This window comes from Phragmites australis, chromosome 15, assembly GCF_958298935.1.
Source record: "Phragmites australis chromosome 15, lpPhrAust1.1, whole genome shotgun sequence".
In the NCBI taxonomy this organism is placed as follows: Eukaryota; Viridiplantae; Streptophyta; class Magnoliopsida; order Poales; family Poaceae; genus Phragmites; species Phragmites australis.
The window spans coordinates 10,969,938-10,990,697 of record NC_084935.1 but is presented as its reverse complement, the minus strand read 5'-3'; the positions used below and the strand labels follow the sequence as shown (position 1 = coordinate 10,990,697).

Below are 20,760 nucleotides of genomic sequence, written 5' to 3'. Positions count from 1 at the left end.
AAATGATGTTGAAAGACACGGAAGCAAGCCATTTCTGCACTCTGTTCAAGTCGAGACATTGACAAGCAATATCCAATGCAATCAGAAAAATAGAATGTATCGATACTCTCTCCCAAATAAAAATAAGAGAGAAATGGATGTGTTAAAGGAAACCGATGATCAAACCTTAAATCATAGGCTCAGAATCTTTTAATGACTAATGACATTATCCTATTCCTGCTTTTTATTAGGTTCAGAAGGGAGTGAAAATGTCAGCATGTAAACAATTCACATGAACTAAATGATCATCAGAGGCAAAAGAGCCCGAGTCCACAACTTACCAAACAACCCAAGTATGAACGAGATCAGGATTTTGACAAGTGCACATCAATGGTATGATCAACTAAGGTAGGCAATATGAATCCAGGCTGGCTGCTGCGAGAGACTACGCTACCAAATATGAATGCTCCATTGAAGCACAGGTTTTCTTCGTCTTGATCGCATCATGGACAGCACTAACTAGCATTCAGCCACCCAGAACCAGAGCCAAATGGCAATTTGTACATGGAAAACCATGAGGTGAGGAACAGTAAGAGCATGATTTTCCTTACCCTTTCTAGTGGAGATCCGGAACGATTTATATCCTGAAAAGGAAAGATCTGACAAAGTAGCGTACTTGAAAGGATTACCTGTAGCCCACGCCATCGGATGAACATATGCAGTTCACCGAACAGGACTGGACAGCAACAATGGCCAGCTGCCCAACACTAACAAGATGTCTCTATTCACCATCGCCCATCGACAGGGATGCTCACTGTGGACAGCAGACAAGCCATGGCTGCAAACTGCAAATACTGATGAGACAAGGATGGCCATATGGCATCAATAAAAGTACGGTGCCGAATAGTAACAAGAACAAATTACAAAGAAAGCGATAACCATCAAATGATTTTAGACAAGCAGCAGCAGAAAACAGATTGTCTCTGGTGAACTTATGGTTTATTATTGATACATGTTGAACAAAGGATATTAACACCCGCAGAGATTGTCATGCAAGTACCAGCTATTGTACAGCTGATATCTGAGATGGAAAATGTACAGCACTTTGAAGTTTGACAGAAACGGAGCCTAACTCATGCTCCCAAATAAACCTTTAGTGGCACTAAATTCAATGAAAACTGAGGCTGCGCTATCACGTGGCAGATACAGGAAAACAATCAAGGCCGGTTGCTCATAATTCAAGTAACATTTAAAACGCAGCCTAAAGTAAATTATACATGATTCATGAACATGTCGCCAGCTGAATAGAGCTCTAGTCTTTCTTGTATATCATTGTTGGATAGACTGGACTCCACATGTTTGTCTTGACATATTCAGCAGTTTCTTCCTGTACCACAGAGTTCAAGGTCAACGAAGTAAAGCAGAACAAAACCATAAAATACTTGGCTTGGCTCGTGAAGAGATTAACCACCTCGCTGAGTCTTGCAAGTTCACGTGCATCCATGTCACGATATCCCTCAGCTAGATCCTCTGCTACTGCCTCCCTTACCACTGCTGCTGCCACCTCCTTAGTGATGTCACGTATTCTGCATGTAGTACATATTAGAAGAAATAGCAAACAACACAAACTGAAAGATCAGTTTTAGAATTATAAAACCTGGAGATTGGAGGATAAATTATCCCTTGGAGAACCTCCTCTTCTTTCATGTACGAGGCCAAGCTACATATTTTTTTCGTGGTAAAGGAAACAGGAAAGATGTAAGTAAGTGGTTCGATTGTGTTAAAAGGTCCAATGCTCAGGGGTCAAAGGAGTCACCGTTCAGCTGCAGCCTGCAGCATTCCATCAGAGATAACCCGAGCGCCAGACAGAAGGGTTCCAAGCCCTATTCTGCACAGCAAGTGAAGCAAAATAATAATAATAATCATAATATGAACAGCAAGACCCACTTGCATGTCATTATAACAGTAACGGATCTAACCCAGGAAAGAGATACATGTTGTTCCCTTGATTGGAGTGGCCAATCTTCCCATTACCTGTAAGAAGCATTACCAGATGACTCTTGCATAAGAAAAAGTGAGCTTCTACAAATTAAAAAAAGAAATGCATAAAGAAATGAGTCACAAGGGTAGGAATGGAAAGAGGTACCAAAATCCACATCATCAAATGGGCTTCCACTAGCAAAGATGACCTTTTCACCAAGAACTGAAAAGGCTTCTTCCGGTGTACATTCAGCTACAACATGGAACCAGCACAGAATTAGACAAGTGACAAACAATAAATTTGGAGTAAAACTACACACACAAACCATTCTTTGTTGGATTGGACATTGCAAAAATTGCTGGTCTCGAAGAGGATGAATCTTTTAGCGCTTCTAGAACCTGAAGGTACAAGTACCTTGTGATAAGTTTTCACTTCAATCTTCTATAACTTTTCAAAAATTGAAAATGGTGGTGCAACTAGTCTAAACTACAAGTATCAAACTGCTCATGATGTAAGGTCTATAACTTGAGACGAGCATAGGATCTGCAGGAGCCCTTTATAAAGAAGTACAATTTGCTAACTAATACTATAATTTATTTATATTAATTGATTGGGTAAGGTGCATCTCCCTAAACTTGCACAAATGTACCACTTTTAGGTTCCTAAACTTGAGAACTGCACATTTCAGTCCCCAAACTTGTTTAAGTGCACCAAGTCAGACCAAAATCTGACTTACTTAACAAATTGCTGGTGACATGGAAGATAAAAACTGTGAAAGCTAAAGTTCGAATTGCTCGAGAAAAAAAAAAGCTAAAGTTTGTATGCGTGCTTGCTAAGTAATAGCAAATGGATGTTAGTCGCTGAATTCTTACTCTTGGTAGTAGCTGAATTCTTACTCTCATCGAGAGAGGATGACACTAGGAGTTGGGGCAATTTTTCTGGTTTATTTCTCACACAAATGCCATGCCAACCTGAGGGGTTGGGGATACATATTTATAGGCTGCTAGCCAGCCAAGCATATGCTAAGATGCTGTCCTAGCTGTCCTAGATGCTAAGATGATGTCCTAGATGCTGTCCTAGATGCTAAGATGCTGTCCTAGATGCTAAGATGTTGTCCTAGATGCTAAGATGCTGTCCATATGGATGTTAGGACAGCATCTTAGACAGCATCTTAGCATCTAGGACAGCATCTTAGCATATGCTTGGCTGGCTAGCAACCTATAAATATGTATCCCCAACCCCTCAGGTTGGCATGGCATTTGTGTGAGAAATAAACCAGAAAAATTGCCCCAACTCCTAGTGTCATCCTCTCTCGATGAGAGTAAGAATTCAGCTACTACCAAGAGTAAGAATTAATTCAGCTACTAGGTGCCCTGGGGCGGCACACTTCGTCGGGTACAGCGATAGTGACCACGCTGGCGACATCGACACCAGCAAGAGCACGAGCGGGATCCTCTTCCTCCTCGGCAAGTGCCTCGTTAGCTGGCAGTCGGTCAAGCAGCAGGTGGTGGCCCTGTCCAGCTGCGAGGCCGAGTACATAGCGGCCTCCACCGCTTCAACTCAGGCGCTCTGGCTCGCTCGACTGCTTGGTGATCTCCTCGGCAGAGACACTAGAGCGGTGGAGCTCAGGATGGACAGCAAGTCCGCTCTGGCCCTGGCAAAGAACCCCGTTTTCCATAAACGGAGTAAGCACATCCGGGTGAGGTACCACTTCATCCGAGGCTGTTTGGAGGAAGGGAGCATCAAGACGAGCTACATCAACACCAAGGACCAGCTCGCGGACCTGCTTACCAAGCCTCTTGGGAGGATCAAGTTCCTTAAGCTCTGCTCCAGGACCGGGATGGTTCAACTTTCCCACAAGACGACGCACAAGACTTAGGGGGAGAATGATGGGATAAGTCTCTGTGCTGCCTCTCTGTGCTGTATATGGTCTTTGTGGGGCTGCTTCAGATGGTCCTTGGCTGGTCTTTGTGGTCCTTTCTAAGGCTACAGCATCTAGGACAGCATCTTAGCATCTAGGACAGCTAGGACAGCATCTTAGCATCTAGAACAGCATCTTAGCATCTAGGACAGCTAGGACAGCATCTAGGACAGCATCTTAGCATATGCTTGGCTGGCTAGCAGCCTATAAATATATATCCCCAACCCCTCAGGTTGGCATGGCATTTGTGTGAGAAATAAACCAGAAAAATTGCCCCAACTCCTAGTGTCATCCTCTCTCGATGAGAGTAAGAATTCAGCTACTACCAAGAGTAAGAATTCAGCGACTAACAAGTGGTATCAGAGCCGTAGTATCCTGTAGCCTGAGCATCTCCTGCTCACCTTCTTTCCCAGCCGCGCAACAGCCCCAGCTGGGAGCAGCAGCAGCTCCGGCCGCTCCCGCTCACTTCTCTCCCTCTGCGCAGACGAGCAGCAGCTCGTCTGAAGCAGCCCTCTGCCCACGCAGCAGCCCCCGGGTAGCGCGTCATGTCCGCAGGGCAGTCTCAGCGCTCGGTCGCCTCGAGCACGCGGCGTCGGCAGGAGGCCGAACTTGCCGCAGCAGAGGAACGCGAGCGAGCGGCGGCAGAGACCGCTGCGGCGGCGGCAAGGGCGTCGAGGCTGGCAGCGGCGGAGCTGGCAGCAGTCAGAGCGGAGGCGGAAGCAGTGGCGGCGGCGGATGCAGCGCGTGCGGCGGCAGCAGAGGTCGAGGCTCTGCGCGGCAGCATCAGCAGCTCCGTTTCTGCTGACGACAGCGCCGACGCGGACCTCGAGTTGCTGGGGAGGAAGGCGGCGCAGTGGGCAGCCGCGCACGCCCACGAGCGCGGCGGTAGCCCAGACAGACGCGGACGCGCCGGCGACGCTCCTGAAGGAGGCGCGCACGGCGGTGGCGCTCCTGGAGGAGGCGAGCACGGCGGTGGCGCTCCTGGAGGGGGCGAGCACGGCAACGGTGGCGGACGGGCCGATGGAGAGCGCAGCCTTCACAGGCAGCGTGGCTCTCTCTCCCCGGATCGGTACCGTGGTTACCACGGGCTCTAGGCTGTTGTCAGGGACGTCGGCCTCGGCGGTGGGTGGCCTACCCTCACTAAGATCAACTATGTCGAGTGGGCTGCGGTGATGAGGGTAAAGCTCCAGGTGCGGCACATGTGGGAGGCAGTCCGGTACGGCGACGTCGACTACGACCAGGATCGACGGGCGCTGGATGCCCTCATCGCTGCAGTCCCGTCCGAGATGCAGTTCTCGCTTACCAATAAGCGGACTGCCAAGGAGGCTTGGGACGCCATCGCTGCGGCACGCATCGGCAGCGACCGCGCCCGCAAGTCCACACTGCAGGCACTTCGCAAGGAGTGGGAGAACCTGGCCTTCAAGCCAGGTGAGGACGTTGATGACTTTGCTCTCCGTCTCAACACTCTGTTGCAGAAGATGGTGCAGTTCGGCGATGACACCTACGGCGAGGAGAGAGCTGTCGAAAAGCTCTTCCGTTGCGTCCCCGAGAAGTACAAGCAGATGGCTCGCTCGATCGAGTCCCTGCTGGATCTCTCCACGATGTCGATCGAGGAGGCGATAGGTCGACTCAAGGTCGTCGACAGCGATGAGCCACAGTCTCTCTTGGGGCCCATCACCACTGGCGGGAAGCTCCTTCTCACTCGGGAGCAGTGGGCTGCCTGCCAAGGTGACCAGAAGAAGGGGGAGCCTTCTTCCGCGACAGGCGGCCGCAAGCGTGGCAAGCCGCGCAAGGCGCGCAGAGACGCCCAGGCCGGGGCGCGAGGACGTGCCGAGGGTGATGCCCGCGGAGGCGCCCAGGGCGGCGCCGCTGGCAAGTACAAGCCAGCACGAGACGACACCTGCCGCAACTGCGGCCAGCTTGGCCATTGGGCCAATGACTGTCGACAGCCACGACGCGGCCAGGCCCATGTCGCACAGGCGGAGGAGGAGGAGCCGGCTCTGTTCATGGCACATGCAAGTTCGGCCTCCTGCCGACGCCGCGTGCTCGAGGCGACCGAGCGCTGAGACTGCCCTGCGGACATGACGCGCTACCCGGGGGCTGCTGCGTGGGGAGAGGGCTGCTTCAGACGAGCTGCTGCTCGTCTGCGCAGAGGGAGAGAAGTGAGCGGGAGCGGCCGGAGCTGCTGCTGCTCCCAACTGGAGCTGTTGCGCGGCTGGGAAAGAAGGTGAGCAGGAGATGCTCAGGCTACAGGATACTACGGCTCTGATACCACTTGTTAGTCGCTGAATTCTTACTCTTGGTAGTAGCTGAATTCTTACTCTCATCGAGAGAGGATGACACTAGGAGTTGGGGCAATTTTTCTGGTTTATTTCTCACACAAATACCATGCCAACCTGAGGGGTTGGGGATACATATTTATAGGTTGCTATCCAGCCAAGCATATACTAAGATGCTGTCCTAGCTGTCCTAGATGCTAAGATGCTGTCCTAGATGCTGTCCTAGCTGTCCTAGATGCTAAGATGCTGTCCTAGATGCTAAGATGCTGTCCTAGATGCTGTAGCCTTAGAAAGGACCACAAAGACCAGCCAAGGACCATCTGAAGCAGCCCCACAAAGACCATATGCAGCACAGAGACTTATCCCATCAATGGAAGGTAGTAGATTTTTTTAAAAGACATAAATATCTCTTCAAAATAAAAAGACATGAGTTTCCCATTGGTTTTACTTGAAGATCATGTGGTCATATCAGATTAAGCCAAAGACGTTATATAAGCTCTGGTTACTAATTTAGTAAGAGTTGGAACTGTGTTGATCACTTGTATGAGTTTAGAGGCCTAAATGTGCAACTCTACAGTTTATCGACTTAAATGATACACCTGCACATCTTTAGGCACCACCACCACCAACAACAACAACAACAACAAAGCCTTTCAGTTCCAAACAAGTTGAGGTAGGCTAGAGATGAAACCCATAAGATCTTGCAAGTCTAGTCATAGCTCTGGCACGTGGATAGCTAACTTCCACGCACCCCTGTCCATGGCTAGTTCTTTGGTGATATTCCAATCTTTCAGATCCCTCTTTACAGACTCCTCCCATGTCAAGTTTGGTCTACCTCGACCTCTCTTGACATTATCCGCACGCTTTATTCTTCCGCTATGTACAGGCGCTTCTGAGGGCCTGCGTTGTATATGCCCAAACCATCTCAAACGATGTTGGACAAGCTTCTCTTCAATTGGTGCTACACCAACTCTATCACGTATGTCATCATTCCGAACCCGATCCTTTCTTGTGTGGCCACATATCCATCTCAGCATGCGCATCTCCGCTACACTCAACCGTTGGACATGTCGCCTTTTAGTTGGCCAACATTCTGCGCCATACAACATCGCAGGTCTAATTGCCGTCCTATAGAACCTGCCTTTTAGCTTCTGTGGTACTCTCTTGTCGCAGAGGACGCCGGAAGCTTGGCGCCACTTCATCCATCCGGCTTTGATTCGATGGCTCACATCTTCATCGATTTCACCATCCTTCTGCAGCATCGACCCCAAATATCGAAAGGTATCCTTCTGAGGTATCACCTGCCCGTCAAGGCAAACCTCATCCTCCTCATGCCTAATAGTACTAAAATCGCACCTCATGTACTCAGTTTTAGTTCTACTAAGCCTAAAACCCTTCGACTCCAAGGTCTGTCTCCACAGCTCCAACTTTTCATTTACCCCCGTCCTACTATCATCGACTAGCACCACATCATCTGCAAAGATCATACACCATGGGATATCACCTTGTATATCCCTTGTGACCTCATCCATCACCAAAGCAAAAAGATAAGGGCTCAAAGCTGACCCTTGGTGCAGTCCTATTCTAATTGGAAAATCATTGGTGTCACCATCGCTTGTCCGAACACTTGTCACAACATTATCGTACATATCCTTGATAAGGGTAATATACTTTGTTGGGACTTTGTGCTTCTCCAAGGCCCACCACATAACATTCCGTGGTATCTTATCGTAGGCCTTCTCTAAGTCAATGAACACCATATGCAAGTCCTTATTTTGCTCCCTATATCTCTCCATAAGTTGTCGTACCAAGAAGATAGCTTCCATGGTCGACCTCCCAGGCATGAAACCAAACTGATTTTTGGTCACGCTTGTCATTCTTCGTAAGCGGTGTTCAATGACTCTCTCCCACAGCTTCATCGTATGGCTCATCAGCTTAATCCCACGGTAATTAGTACAACTTTGAATATCCCCCTTATTCTTAAAGATTGGTACTAATATACTCCGCCTCCATTCTTCGGGCATCTTGTTTGCCCACAAAATAAGGTTGAAAAGCTTAGTTAGCCATACAATTGCTATGTCTCCAAGGCATCTCCACACCTCAATAGGGATACCATCAGGGCCCATTGCCTTGCCTCATTTCATCCTCTTTAAAGCCTCCTTGACCTCAAACTTCTGAATCCTTCGTACAAAACACCTGTTGGCATCATCAAAGGAGTCGTCCAGCTCAATGGAAGAGCTCTCACCTCCTCCATTGAACAGTTGGTCGAAGTACTCTCGCCATCTATTCTTAATCTCATCTTCCTTCACCAGAAGTCGATCTGTCCCATCCTTGATGCATTTGGCATGGTTGACATCCCTCGTCTTCCTCTCACGGATCTTGGCCATCTTATAGATGTCCTTTTCCTCTTCCTTCGTGTTTAACCGCTGGTAGAGGTCCTCATACGCCCGACCTCTTGCTTCACTCACTGCTCGCTTTGCGGTCTTCTTCGCCACCTTGTACTTCTCTATGTTGTCAACACTCCTGTCCAAGTGTAGGCGTTTGAAACATTCTTTCTTCTCCTTGATAGCCTTTTGGACATCCTCGTTCCACCACCAGGTATCTTTCGCTTCGCTTCTACTTCCCCTCGTCACCCCAAACTCCTCGGAAGCCACCTTCCGAATGCAAGTCGCCATCTTCATCCACATATTGTTTGCATCACCTCCTTCCTCCCAAGAGCCCTCCTTAATTACCCTCTCCTTGAAAGCTTGAGCCGCTTCCCCCCTGAGCTTCCACCACTTCGTTCTAGCGACTTTAGCGCGCTTATCCCGCTGAACACGTATCCGGAAGCGGAAGTCAGCCACCAAAAGCTTATGTTAAGGGACAACACTCTCTCCAGGTATCACCTTACAATCTAGGCAAGCACGCCTGTCTTCTCTTCTCGAGAGGACGAAATCGATCTGGCTAGAGTGTTGGCCACTACTAAAGGTCACTAGATGGGATTCCCTTTTTTTAAAGAGGGTGTTAGCTACGATCATGTCGTAGGCTAGAGCAAAGCTTAAGAGATCCTCTCCTTCTTGATTCCTGCTTCCATAACCAAAGCCCCCATGCACCCCCTCGAAACCTGTGTTACATGTACCCACGTGGCTATTGAGGTCTCCTCCTATTAATTTCTCTTCCTTCATTGATTCGACTACATGACTTCTATAAATAGGATTCCCAATGAAAAGTCCCTGACCGAATACAGCTCTATCTCCTAACTGATTCTATCTCTAATTGATAACAAATCTAATCTTACGTTTAAATGACCCGTAACAAATTTGATCTAATCTTATCTCTAAATGCTATATAATCTTTCCAAATAACTAACTAAAAGAGAAAGTAGGCGTGGTGCTACAGTAACGCATGCTGCAGTACCACGCCGGCCCAAAGGCCCTCGCACATGACAGCAACAATCCCAGTCTATACAAGCAATTCTATCTAAAAATTTAAAATTTGTAGATTTGCTGGCTTCTTTTGTAAGTAGCAACTACTGATGAAAACCAATTTAAGGAAAAGGTAACTGGCCACTAAGCATGAATTAGTGCTATAGCATCAGAGTAAATGCTTTGGAATCAGTACTAAAAACAGAAATACGCATGCAACTATACTTTGGTATCTTACCTCCTTCGAGAACAAACCACCAACAGCAGATAATCCAAGTATGACATCAGGCTTCACCCTTTTAACCTGCGCAATAGACAAGGTTGCAATACAAAATATTCAGCATAGGTCTAATCTTATTCTTTCATGAGCTGAAATTTACTTTGTTAAGGAAAATCTTAATTTTAAATGTTAATCGTTAAAAGGAAACCCAAAAACATAAAACTATATGTCAGAGCAGAAAAGCCAGATGTAACAGAAAATTCCAACAGGGTATTTGTGATCTGAGACATCTAACACCACAAATGCAATTAGCTTTAGTCCACAGAATAACCACTTAACCAGTGTTAACAGTCTACAGCCAATATCATTTTGTATGCAGTGTTGCATCACAATAGCCCACACTGAATCCTCTTAAGTATTAGCTGTGGAGGGGGAATCAGTTATTCTCCAAAATTTTCAAATCTAGATTCATACTTTGATCTCCTTGGAAAGAGTATTACTCAAACAAATAAAAGCTTTGCTATAAGTGGAAAAAAATGTTGCAGTAACAAATTGGCTCCATATAAGAAACTTCTTTAGGGAAAACATATTCCTTCACACGTTATGGTAAATCATTGTTGACTTTCGAGAATTAGTAAAATGTCGTGCCTATAGCAGCAGATATGCTGTGATATGCAGCTAAATGTATAAGATTACACAGTACCACTTCAACTAAGTTTGCTCCCTCACTTAGGCCTTGGTGACCAAGCTCACTCTTTCTCCTAGCAAAAGGACGTGCATCTGGGTCAATATTTGCACGGTCCTCTGTTATTAGACCCTGCACAAAATAAAATGCAAATAAGGTTATGAGTTGATAAGAGTACGGACAAGTATACTGTCCAAAAGTTTAGAAAAACAAAAGGAATATGTAGACTGGATCACATTGTGAATGATTCGGCTTAGCAATTCAATTCTTGCATGGGAATGGGTAGCACTCTCACCGACATGATGGATACAGCAGTGTTGATCCAGTTACTTTTCTTAGAACATAAGAGTAGGCATGCCCTTCTTGGTTTTCAAATTATAATTCCAAAAGTGCAATTGATAAAAGGAGAAGATACCAAAATATTAAAAGCACTGATAAAAAAGTAGGTAACCTTGCAAATATATTAATTGTCAAACGTTCCTCAGTTATCTGACTTACATGGGCATCAACTATCCAGAATTGGCTCCTGGCACTCTCAAAAGCAACTTCATTATTTCCTAACATCCTTGCCATGGTTCTGCTTGCAGCATTCACCACTCCAATACCAGCACTGTAAAGAGTGAAATGCAGTAGAGCTAATACTCCTTTTTATGAATCTGGCCAAAGGTGATAATGATGTGTAGGCCCGTAACTAAATAGGAATAGGATCCAGTAATATAGTGACCCATATATAGGACTAAAACAGTAAATAAATAGATATATAAGAAAAGCAAATGCCAATATACTTTTTTTCAAGGAATAAGTCACGAGAACAAACAAAAAGGTAATAGCTGTACCTATAAAAAATTAGAAACTGCACGTCTGTACCTGCAAAGGTAGGTTCTACGCAATTCATGTGAACTATTCAAAATGAAAAACAGACCACCTAAGCCAATCATTTCTCTACTCTAACATGGTAATGGCTTTTTATATTTATTAAACGTGGTACACTACTTTCTCTTATACATGTTGTCAAAATAAAATGACCATCGTCAGGAAATGAAAATTCTCACAATATGAACATAAAGTGTTCCAATAACACAGCTGTACAGGAATAGCATAGAGTTAACTTTACTCATACTTCTTAGATTCTTTCGGAACTGAGTATGTTAACCAATAACTGCAGATGTTGCCAAACCACTCAAATTTCATACTGAGTTAAAAAAAAAATCAGAAAATATTCCAAACCTGCCAGCACCCGCAACAACAATCCTTTGCTTCGGGAAATCTAACATTGGCCTTCCTTGTGCCCGTACAGCTCCTAAAAGGCCAGCTATTGCAACACCAGCAGTTCCCTTTGTACACAAAGAACAGTAATTTCAAGGGAAATAGACTCTTCTAGAATCTCGATAAAGATAGAATAATGGAATATGCTAAGTATCCAGCAATAGCAATGTTCAAAAGTCAAAACCTCGAACTGTGCTCAAATTTTAGGGGCTTGAACATGAAGATTTGTTGACGTGTATTGTAATTAGAACTGGTCAAACATTGCTGCAATGCAGAGCACATGTCTCCTGTGAGGATAGACAATATTGCCCAATGTTTGACAGTGATTGTTACAACAGGTTTCAGCATGCTCAGTCCCTTATGAAATACAATATGCAATGCTATCCACAAAAACTAGGGCTTGTTTGGTTGCCAGCCACATATTGCCACAAAAACAATGACAGAGTGTGGGTGGCGAACAAACTGTTCCCCACAACTGTGGCAACATTTGGCTATACAATATGTATGACGAGTGGGGCATGTGCTTACAAAACCATGGTACACCACAGTAGTAGACATGAAACAAACACTGGCCACATCTGATCAAAATTTCTAATTTTGGTTGGGTAAAGTATGCCAGTGAACCAACAAGCCCTAATCTTGCTGCCATGTGATATCAAACAAAACTTGATCAAATACTGCATAGATATTCAGAGGTTATTCATGGATCGATAAACGACCGACAAAATGCATATACTTTCTACACCAACAAAATGCATGTGTTAGAGATAGTGAGATACCATCTAAGGAATTAGAGAAAATGACAGCATATCTCATGGAGATATGTGCATATATCACCAGAACAAAGAAACATAATAAAAATCTTATGAACAAAATTGCATAAACAAACTAGGTCTAACCTGGACATCATCATTAAACATGCGATAAGTCTTTCTGTAACGCTGCAATAACCTAAAGGCCCACTTACTTTGGAAATCTTCAAACTGCAAAACCATAAGATAAGTATTTGTGACATTGTTCCAGATAAGGCCACATGTAAGAAAAAGGTAAACCAAAAGAAGCATAGATCTCCAAATAGCACCTGTACAATAACGTTAGGCCAGCGAGTAAATACAGCTTCCATGAATTCATCAATAACTGAGACATATTCTTCTCCCTCAAGACGATGCTCTTGTAGCCCAAGATCTGTATGATGAGGAATTAAGAATAACAGGACAAATTTGCTCAATATCTAGCTGAGTATCTAGTATAGCTACAGTTTGAACAAGTGCTATAATCTGCATCGAATTACAAGGAAAATTATGGCATTTGCTAAGTGGCATAAAAAACAAAAAATGAGTTAGACCTTTCTCATGAGCTAGCAAAGAGCACACTCATGTTTACACATCTCATGAAAGATCTGAAGCAATCCAAATTACAACCATAACAGTGAGTGCATGACTTTGATGTCTATTTCTGTTTTTCTTAACCTATGAAGGCATCCATGTGTTTGATATGACAAATATGTGTGTGTGTTGGGGGGGGGGGGGGAGGGCAGAAGCATTGGATGGACAAAAAAAATACTACAAGTAATGTAAATCCAACATAGAAATAAACAATCAAGATCTTACAAAGAGGATCCTTAAGGAGCTTCTCATTGTTCGTTCCGACATCAATCATAACTGGAAGAACCTAGAAAAAGGTAAGAACACAATCAATTAGATGGAAGAGAAACTATCTATTCGTCTACAGAAAAACCATGATAAGCAAGTAAACGATAAGAGCACAAATAACAGCAGAGCACTTGAGAGTTTTATTTTAGACAAAACCAGCGGAACCCTAGAAGTTATTGTCGCTTCATTAACAAGAACACTGTTTCTAATCTAGAAATATCCATTCAGATGTTAAAACGAAATCATTCATCTAAAAGTTCATTATCTCATAGGTCCACTAGTAGTCTTTAACTATTATCTTGCACGTGTGTGTTTCTTTGAGAAATTTCCTAAATTATCTGATTAACTCCAGCCAAATAACAACAACAAAATCAACAAAAGAACGCTTCCAATCATGGGACTATTTATGTTACTTGCACTGTCAAAATATTGGTCAATGTATAGTAGATTTGAGAATGAAAGATAAAACAGACAGGGAAGAGTCCAAAAAAATCTCCTAAAGAACCATTGAACACCTTTTTTGAAAAAAAGAGAACCATTGAACATACCCTCTGAGGATTTATTCCAGCAGCAGCAACATATAAATCCAACTTTCCAATAGCAATGCCAATACCATGCACCCCTAGATCACCAAGGCCCAATATCCTGCTTCCATCAGTCACCACTATCATGTCAACCTGAAATAGATTGACCAATTTTATTTATTTGAAGTTGTAAGGAAAGCTTCTTTAGCAAAATTCTGTCATTGGAGATCTTCAAAAGGATAAGGAATTAAGGACCAAAAGGTAGAATGCCTTAACCCAACTGCAATATACCTTAAAGCCATGAAATGATTCAATTATGTAAGATCAATTTAGTAAGTGACACACTGGCACTGGACAAGCACCGATACATACCTGATCAGCTGGCCAATTGTACACCATGGACATCATCTCCCCACGATCTTCTGCACTAAAATACATTCCCCGAGGCCGTCGAAACAAGCCACTGTAGTTTTGGCAAACAAGTCCAACGGTTGGTGTGTAAACAATTGGTGCATACTCCTCAATGTTATCTATTAAGACCTACCAAATGACAAATAAGACAAAATAAGGCAACCACATTGAAAAAGTAGATTTCATCCTGTTCTGATCAACTATGTTTGATATTGCAGTGGCAACAAAGTTGACACAGGAAGTGCATAACCATACATTGTGAGTGTAAATCAAAGATATTATGCATATCAAATGCCCTTGAGAGAATGCACAGTATCAACAGAAACAAAGGTGTGTGCCTAGATGAATGTGCCAGCTGTGAAGTTACACACCTTGTAGTACATTGTTTCATTTCTGTCATGCAATCTGTTGAGGATGCGCCATTTTGCTAATGGATAAGTATCAGATGGCCCATCTCTCGCATATTTCTGCAGCCTTTGCAGATCAAGCACTGTAACCGAAGTAAATAAGAAGTAAAATTACCAAACACGTTAACATCTGCACAATACTAAGTCGTGTACAACCACTTTTCCTAATGGTGCTTTTCGCAAATGGCTCATGGAGGTATTGGAAACTCAGTGAAACTAGCGCCAACCTCTGACACATCTTACTAGCTCAGTATGAGAACATCCAATTTTAGCATTGGATCTTCGAGTGGTGAATTTGTTATACTTTATTGCAGTTTTTAGGGAAGCATTTTTTGTCCCTAGCTTCAAGCAGAAAACTTTGATCACAAAAGATTTCTGGGGCCTTTCTATGCAATCATTCTGCCTACATCGAGTGTAACTCCAGAAAATACCAAAAGTTGGAGCTTACCTACCCTCGATGCTGGGATCAAAACTCCAACAGATAAGGGTTAGCTCGAAGCACACGCGAACCATATAAATTTACCCCAGGGAATGCCAATGCCAATCTCACTCAATTGGACCATTAACTGAACTCACTCAATCTCCAAACTCAAGCTAACCATCCGGGGATCGATCCGAACACCAAAGCCAACGCCCTCGTCGAAACACCACCCCACACAACAACAGCATATCCAACTCGATCCCGCAGCGATTCAAGCAGCAACTAGCAACCCAAAGGGCAGAAAATAAGCAAGCAAGCAACTGGTCAGGATGGAGCGTACTGAATCGGTCGATCTGCTGCTGCGAGGAGACGACGTTGGGCGGGAGCAGGCCGCGGAGGCCGAGCCGGTCCCTCTCCGTCATCGAGAACGCCGTGCCCTGCAGCAGCAGGGGCAGCAGTGCAGCACAAGCATCAGAAATTGAGAACTCAACCCCCACGCGCGCGCGCGCGCGCGCAAGTGGAACCGAGGCGCGCGCAGGGGAACAGACGGACGGACGGCCGGACGCACGTACCCGGTTGAACCAGGGGTCGTGGAGGATGTCGGGGCCGCGCTTGTGGAGGACGACCGGGCGGTGGCACTCCGCCGTGACGTACCCGCGCGGCTGGAGGAGGCGGCGCAGGCGGTCGGGGGCGAGGGATCGCCGGAGATTCTGCGAGATGGACGCCATCGCCTCTGGCTGCGTCCTGTGGAAGCTTCGGCCGGTGGTGTCAGTGTGTTACCAGGGGGACGCGGAGGGGCGATTAACCATCGATTGTTCTGAAAAGTCGTCCTTCCCAAAAGCTCCTGAGAAATTGCTACCGGAGCCACCGCAAACTTCATAATCAGTCACTCGTGTGACCAGGAGCCAACACATATCTCATCGGTCATACAGCTGATATGGTGAGGATGCAAAATGACCCTTGTGCTCCCCACGCTCGGCTAAGACTACCTCAACTATATTTTTTTATTTCGTTTCCTTCTCGATTCTCTTCTCCATTTCTATTCCCTTTATTTTCTCTCATCTCCAACAACTTCCCTTCAGGAGAATCGCGAAGGGAACGGAGAGAGAATCCCATCCTGAAGGGAATGATCCTGAGAATCCCGTCGTGAAGGGAAACCGTTGAAGCGCTGAAGCGAACGAAAATCCCTTCACGACGGGAATCTCTCCCGCGAAGGAAAGCTGTTGGGTTCGATCTAAGGCTGGCTCGATCGAACCCTGACCTAGATCGATCTATTCGCGCACCCCACCTGCATCGTTATCTTCGTCTCCTCTTTCCCTCTAGCTACCATGGTAGTAGAGAGATAGAGGAGAATAGAATTACATCTACTCTAGAGGAGCAAGAATAAGAGCAAGCTAAAAAGATAGGTTAACTATAAACTATATGATAAGACTAGCCATATGTTAGAGAGTTTGAAGTGTCCCCTTACTGGTTAAAAAAAGATAATCATAGCTAGTTGACTCTTGTTCTATGTTGTCTTAACTCATCCTCGTATATCACTATTATTATTTTTTGCAAAAGGAGTAACCTAAAGAAGATGACCAAGCCTGGTAGGAAAAAGAGCAAAAAGGATATGGTTGACCAAATTATCACTCCACTCTGGACAAGAGTTGTCCTCAACACTCTTCTTGCGGACAACCTTCACTCTTCTTGCAGACAGTCCTAGTCATGTAATCAGGAGGTATGTTCCTTAAATTGATGGCATGCAACTTGAATTTTCCTAAACATTACTGAATTTTTTGTAATTTTACAAACAACTTGCACTGATGGCAGCTGGAGAAGCCTGCTCACAGGCCAGTTCACAAGTTCCTCAGTCAAGCCCTACATCTGGGAAAAGGAGTCGACTACCTTTGGAAGCTTCTCAACCGAGTCCTTCAACCCAGCCAACCCTAGCTCCTCAACCTAGGAAGAAGATTACTCCAAGAAAGAAGAAGTGAAGGGTAATAGTAGTTTTTTGCCAGGCCCAGAGACATTTATGTTGTTTTTTGCAAACTGTCATGTAACACTTATGTTTTGGGACCTGTGATGTTCTACAAGCTATGATGAAACCTATGATGTAATGCAGTCTCTTTTATGTTCTAGTTGTGCTTGGAACCTATGATCTTGGCATGACTTGTGTGTTTGGAACCTATTAAACAGATGCACTACATATCCAAACTCTTGATTGCATAAGCATTTCTGCACTAGATAACCATATCATCCGAGTTCTGATTATATTACCATTAGTAGCAACTAAACCTTTCCTAAGTGACATAAACTACCAGACACCAACATCTAGTTATCCAATCACTGCAAAAGCTTTACAAGATACACAACAAAGGCCATGAAAACAAAGAACATGTTTACACCCAGTAGCACTGTCATTGCCTTCACCCATCCAAGCAGCAACTCCACCTTTATTGCTACCACCTTCTCGGTCTTGAATTCAACAACTTGCAACTTGAGTGCTTCAAGCTCCTGCTCTATTTTATCTTGAACCATCATTATCTCTCGAATATGATCAACATGAGCCATTTCACCTTCTTCACCACCGAGCAAACCCTGGTACTCCTAGTGCTTCTGGTACTCATCGTGCCAATTGTAAAAGGGGCATTTATGTTGGTGTAATAGGTAAGAGGGTGCCCCACGAGGCAGGTCACGCACCGCCAAGTGTTAGTTGACAGTAGGTATTGTCAAGACCATGGCATCATTGTGCGACCAGCCAACCCCCTGGTCGCAAAGCAAGATCCTATGATCATCCCTTACTTGTTGCAGTGTATGTGCTCATTTAACTAGTCATGTCTCATTTAATGCTGCCTACTCGAGTGTTTTTTCCTTCCCCGGACACTTTGTAGGGATCGGTGACGTCCTAAGAGGGGGGGGATTAAGACACGTAAAACTATTTCGGCTCTAAAAACAATACAAGATAAATCTATATTAATTCCTATCTAAATATGCTTTAGGTTTATCTAGTGTGTCTACTCTACCGATCAAAGCGCTTGCAACCTATCTAAGAAGGTAAATTGCAAGTAAGTAAGTGCAGAAACGTAAATAAGATAGAGAGAGCAAACTCGGCACAAGAATTTTTTTCCGTGGTATCGATGGCATGAATGCTACCCCTAGTTCACATTGGAGCTCCACAAAGGATATGCTCCCGGTCGGCACCCGGTCACGGCTTTTGAGCCACCAAATCACAAAGACAAGGTCTTCACCCAGCTGAGCCACCAAGCCACCAAGGCAAGGTCTCACCACTAGCCTCTCTTCTGGTTCCTCGCCGCCATGATCACTTCGGAGCTTGAGCCACAAAGGCAAGGGTCTCCGCGTCCTCGCACAATTGCCTTACCGCCGCTACACACCAAGTCAGAGGGTCAACAAGCTTGTCGGTGAGTCACCAAGACTTCAAGGTGCCGACATACCAAGAAGTATACTGTTGGATCACTCCTTGATCCACTCTCTAGGTAGCAATCACCTAGCAACTCACTCTCTAGACCTATAAGCACTAATCACTCACTAATCTTGTGCTTAATTGTCTTGGATGATCACTTTAAGCATTTTGGTGGCTTGGATGTCTTCTTAGGTGTATATGAACTTCTCTGGACTTCAGCACTCTCAAATGACTAAGTGATATTTATAGCCTCAAACTCGCGCACTAGCCGTTAACCCAACGGCTCTAAAAAGCTGGTAACACCGGATGATCCGGTGAGAACAGTAGTACTAACACCAGATCATCTGGTGAGTACACTCACAAACTAGCCGTTGGAACCCCACTCAAGCCTCTGTGATCACTAGATTGTCCTGTGATGACTCACTGAACACCGGATAAATGCACCAGATTATCCTATATGTATATGTTTATTTTGATGCTCTCTGGAAAATAATAGTCTGGTGTGTTCATTTTGTGAACACCGGATCATCCGGTGAGTATAGCAGAAGAAACTAACTGTTGGAACTCACTCAGACTCATCTGTGAATACCGGATTATCCTGTGACAACTTATTGAACACCGAACTATCCTATGTGCATATCTTCATTTTGAAGCTCTCTAGAAATAACAGTCCGGTGTGTTCATTTTGTGAAAACCGGATCATCCGGTGAGGCAAAAGATTCCACTTCAAATTTTCTGTGAATACCGGATTATTTTTCATTGTACTCACCGGATTATCCTATGTAGCACCAGACTAATTTTTATGTAAGCACCGGACTATCCGGTCAGGCAAATTTCAGTAGAATAACGTTATGTATTTTGGGCATAACTTTTCACTCTGAACTCCGATTTTGATGATCTTTGGCTCTATGAAAAGCTTGTGAAGAGCTCTACAATATTATATAGAAAATCATTCCATTTGATCATATAAAAATTCATGGAACAAGTCTAATTCATTTATCTCTTTGTTCCGACTTCGGCGACTTCTCTTTTGTTGCATCTATGAGACCTACTAAAGCATATACTTGACAAACATGTTAGTCTCAATGACTATATTGTCATTAATCACTAAAATCACAATCATATCCTAATAGAGCTATTTTCGCTACACACTTGCTTTCGGTGAGGCATGGTCATGGAGTGGGGCGGTGTGGAGTTGCAGTAACTTGACCTGTAGCATTTAATGTTGCAAGATGGTCTGACTGGTGAGCGTGACGACGTCGGTGATGGTACAGAGAGTGCAGGACGACCAGGGCAAAGCAAACATGCCTATCCGACGTCATGATGGGTTAGGGGTAGTTGGCTCCATCAGAGGTAGGTCTGTCACAGGGTTTGACACTGTCTATTTATTTGTGCATCTTTATCCCTGGTATAAAGGGGGTGTCATGTCCTAAAATCCGTAATTACATAATTAAACATAAATATGCTTCTTAAGTATTATATTTAATTTTGTGTGATTTTGTTTCGTAACTATAAAGCAATTTGTTTAAAATTATTTGGATAACAGAAAGAAATTTGGCATAGAAAAGAATAGAAATCGCATTACAAATACCCCTTTTTCTCTTGCACATGGGGCCCACAAGTGGCCCCACCGTCCCAACCATCAAATGGGGCAGCACCACCTGCTCTCTCTCTCTCCTCCCTCACTCCCCACGCCCTCACTTGAGGAGCACAGCTGCTGCAGCTCACTCCCTCTCACTCCCCTCTCAAGCTCTCTCACTCTTCCTTGGATTTCTCTCTCTAGGAGCAAGATCAAGGTATACATGTGGTATCTATGGATTCTCTAGCTCATGAGCTACTCATCTATCCAATTTATTTTCATTTTCATAGAAGAATCGAGTGGTTCTTGAAATTCTTAAGCTTTTTGAAGCAAAAATGAAGTTTTAGATAAATTTAAACTATATAGTCATGTTGCTAGTTGATGAGTGAGTTCTAGGACCCTTGGACTGTCCCTAACATATTCCCTTTAGGCTTGAAGAAGATCGCAACTCAAATCGACCAAAAATCCACTCGAGAACAGCTTTTCTGGGCTGACCCAGATACTCCGGGTTCAGCAGAAGTCGTCCGTCGAATTGTGTTCAAAATTTGTTAGGGTTTAGGGTGCAAGATGGGTTTAGAATCCTTTGGATAGGGCATATACACGTTTGTGTAGTACAAATTTGTAAAGT

At 44.5% G+C, this 20,760-nt stretch overlaps 1 protein-coding gene across 2 annotated transcripts; it reads right to left on the bottom strand.

The window, feature by feature from the left end:
- Positions 1-956: 956 nt before the first annotated feature.
- On the bottom strand, positions 957-16,057 carry LOC133893357 (NAD-dependent malic enzyme 62 kDa isoform, mitochondrial). Of its 2 annotated transcripts, XM_062334358.1 has the most exons (19): positions 15,723-16,054; positions 15,491-15,587; positions 14,694-14,812; positions 14,284-14,451; positions 13,936-14,064; positions 13,346-13,406; positions 12,817-12,920; positions 12,635-12,718; positions 11,697-11,803; positions 10,968-11,079; positions 10,488-10,601; positions 9,803-9,868; positions 2,286-2,358; positions 2,126-2,212; positions 1,959-2,013; positions 1,796-1,867; positions 1,637-1,699; positions 1,451-1,565; positions 957-1,366 (listed from the first exon to the last, which is right to left on the bottom strand). In XM_062334358.1, exons 1-19 carry the CDS (start codon positions 15,876-15,878, stop codon positions 1,292-1,294), a joined length of 1,857 nt encoding a protein of 618 aa, XP_062190342.1. In that variant the 5' UTR covers positions 15,879-16,054; the 3' UTR covers positions 957-1,291. The 2 variants fall into 2 exon arrangements, 1 of the variants encoding a protein (XP_062190342.1); XR_009904476.1 differs by lacking the exons at positions 957-1,366; positions 1,451-1,565; positions 2,286-2,358 and having other exon boundaries at positions 15,723-16,057.
- Positions 16,058-20,760: the final 4,703 nt, after the last annotated feature.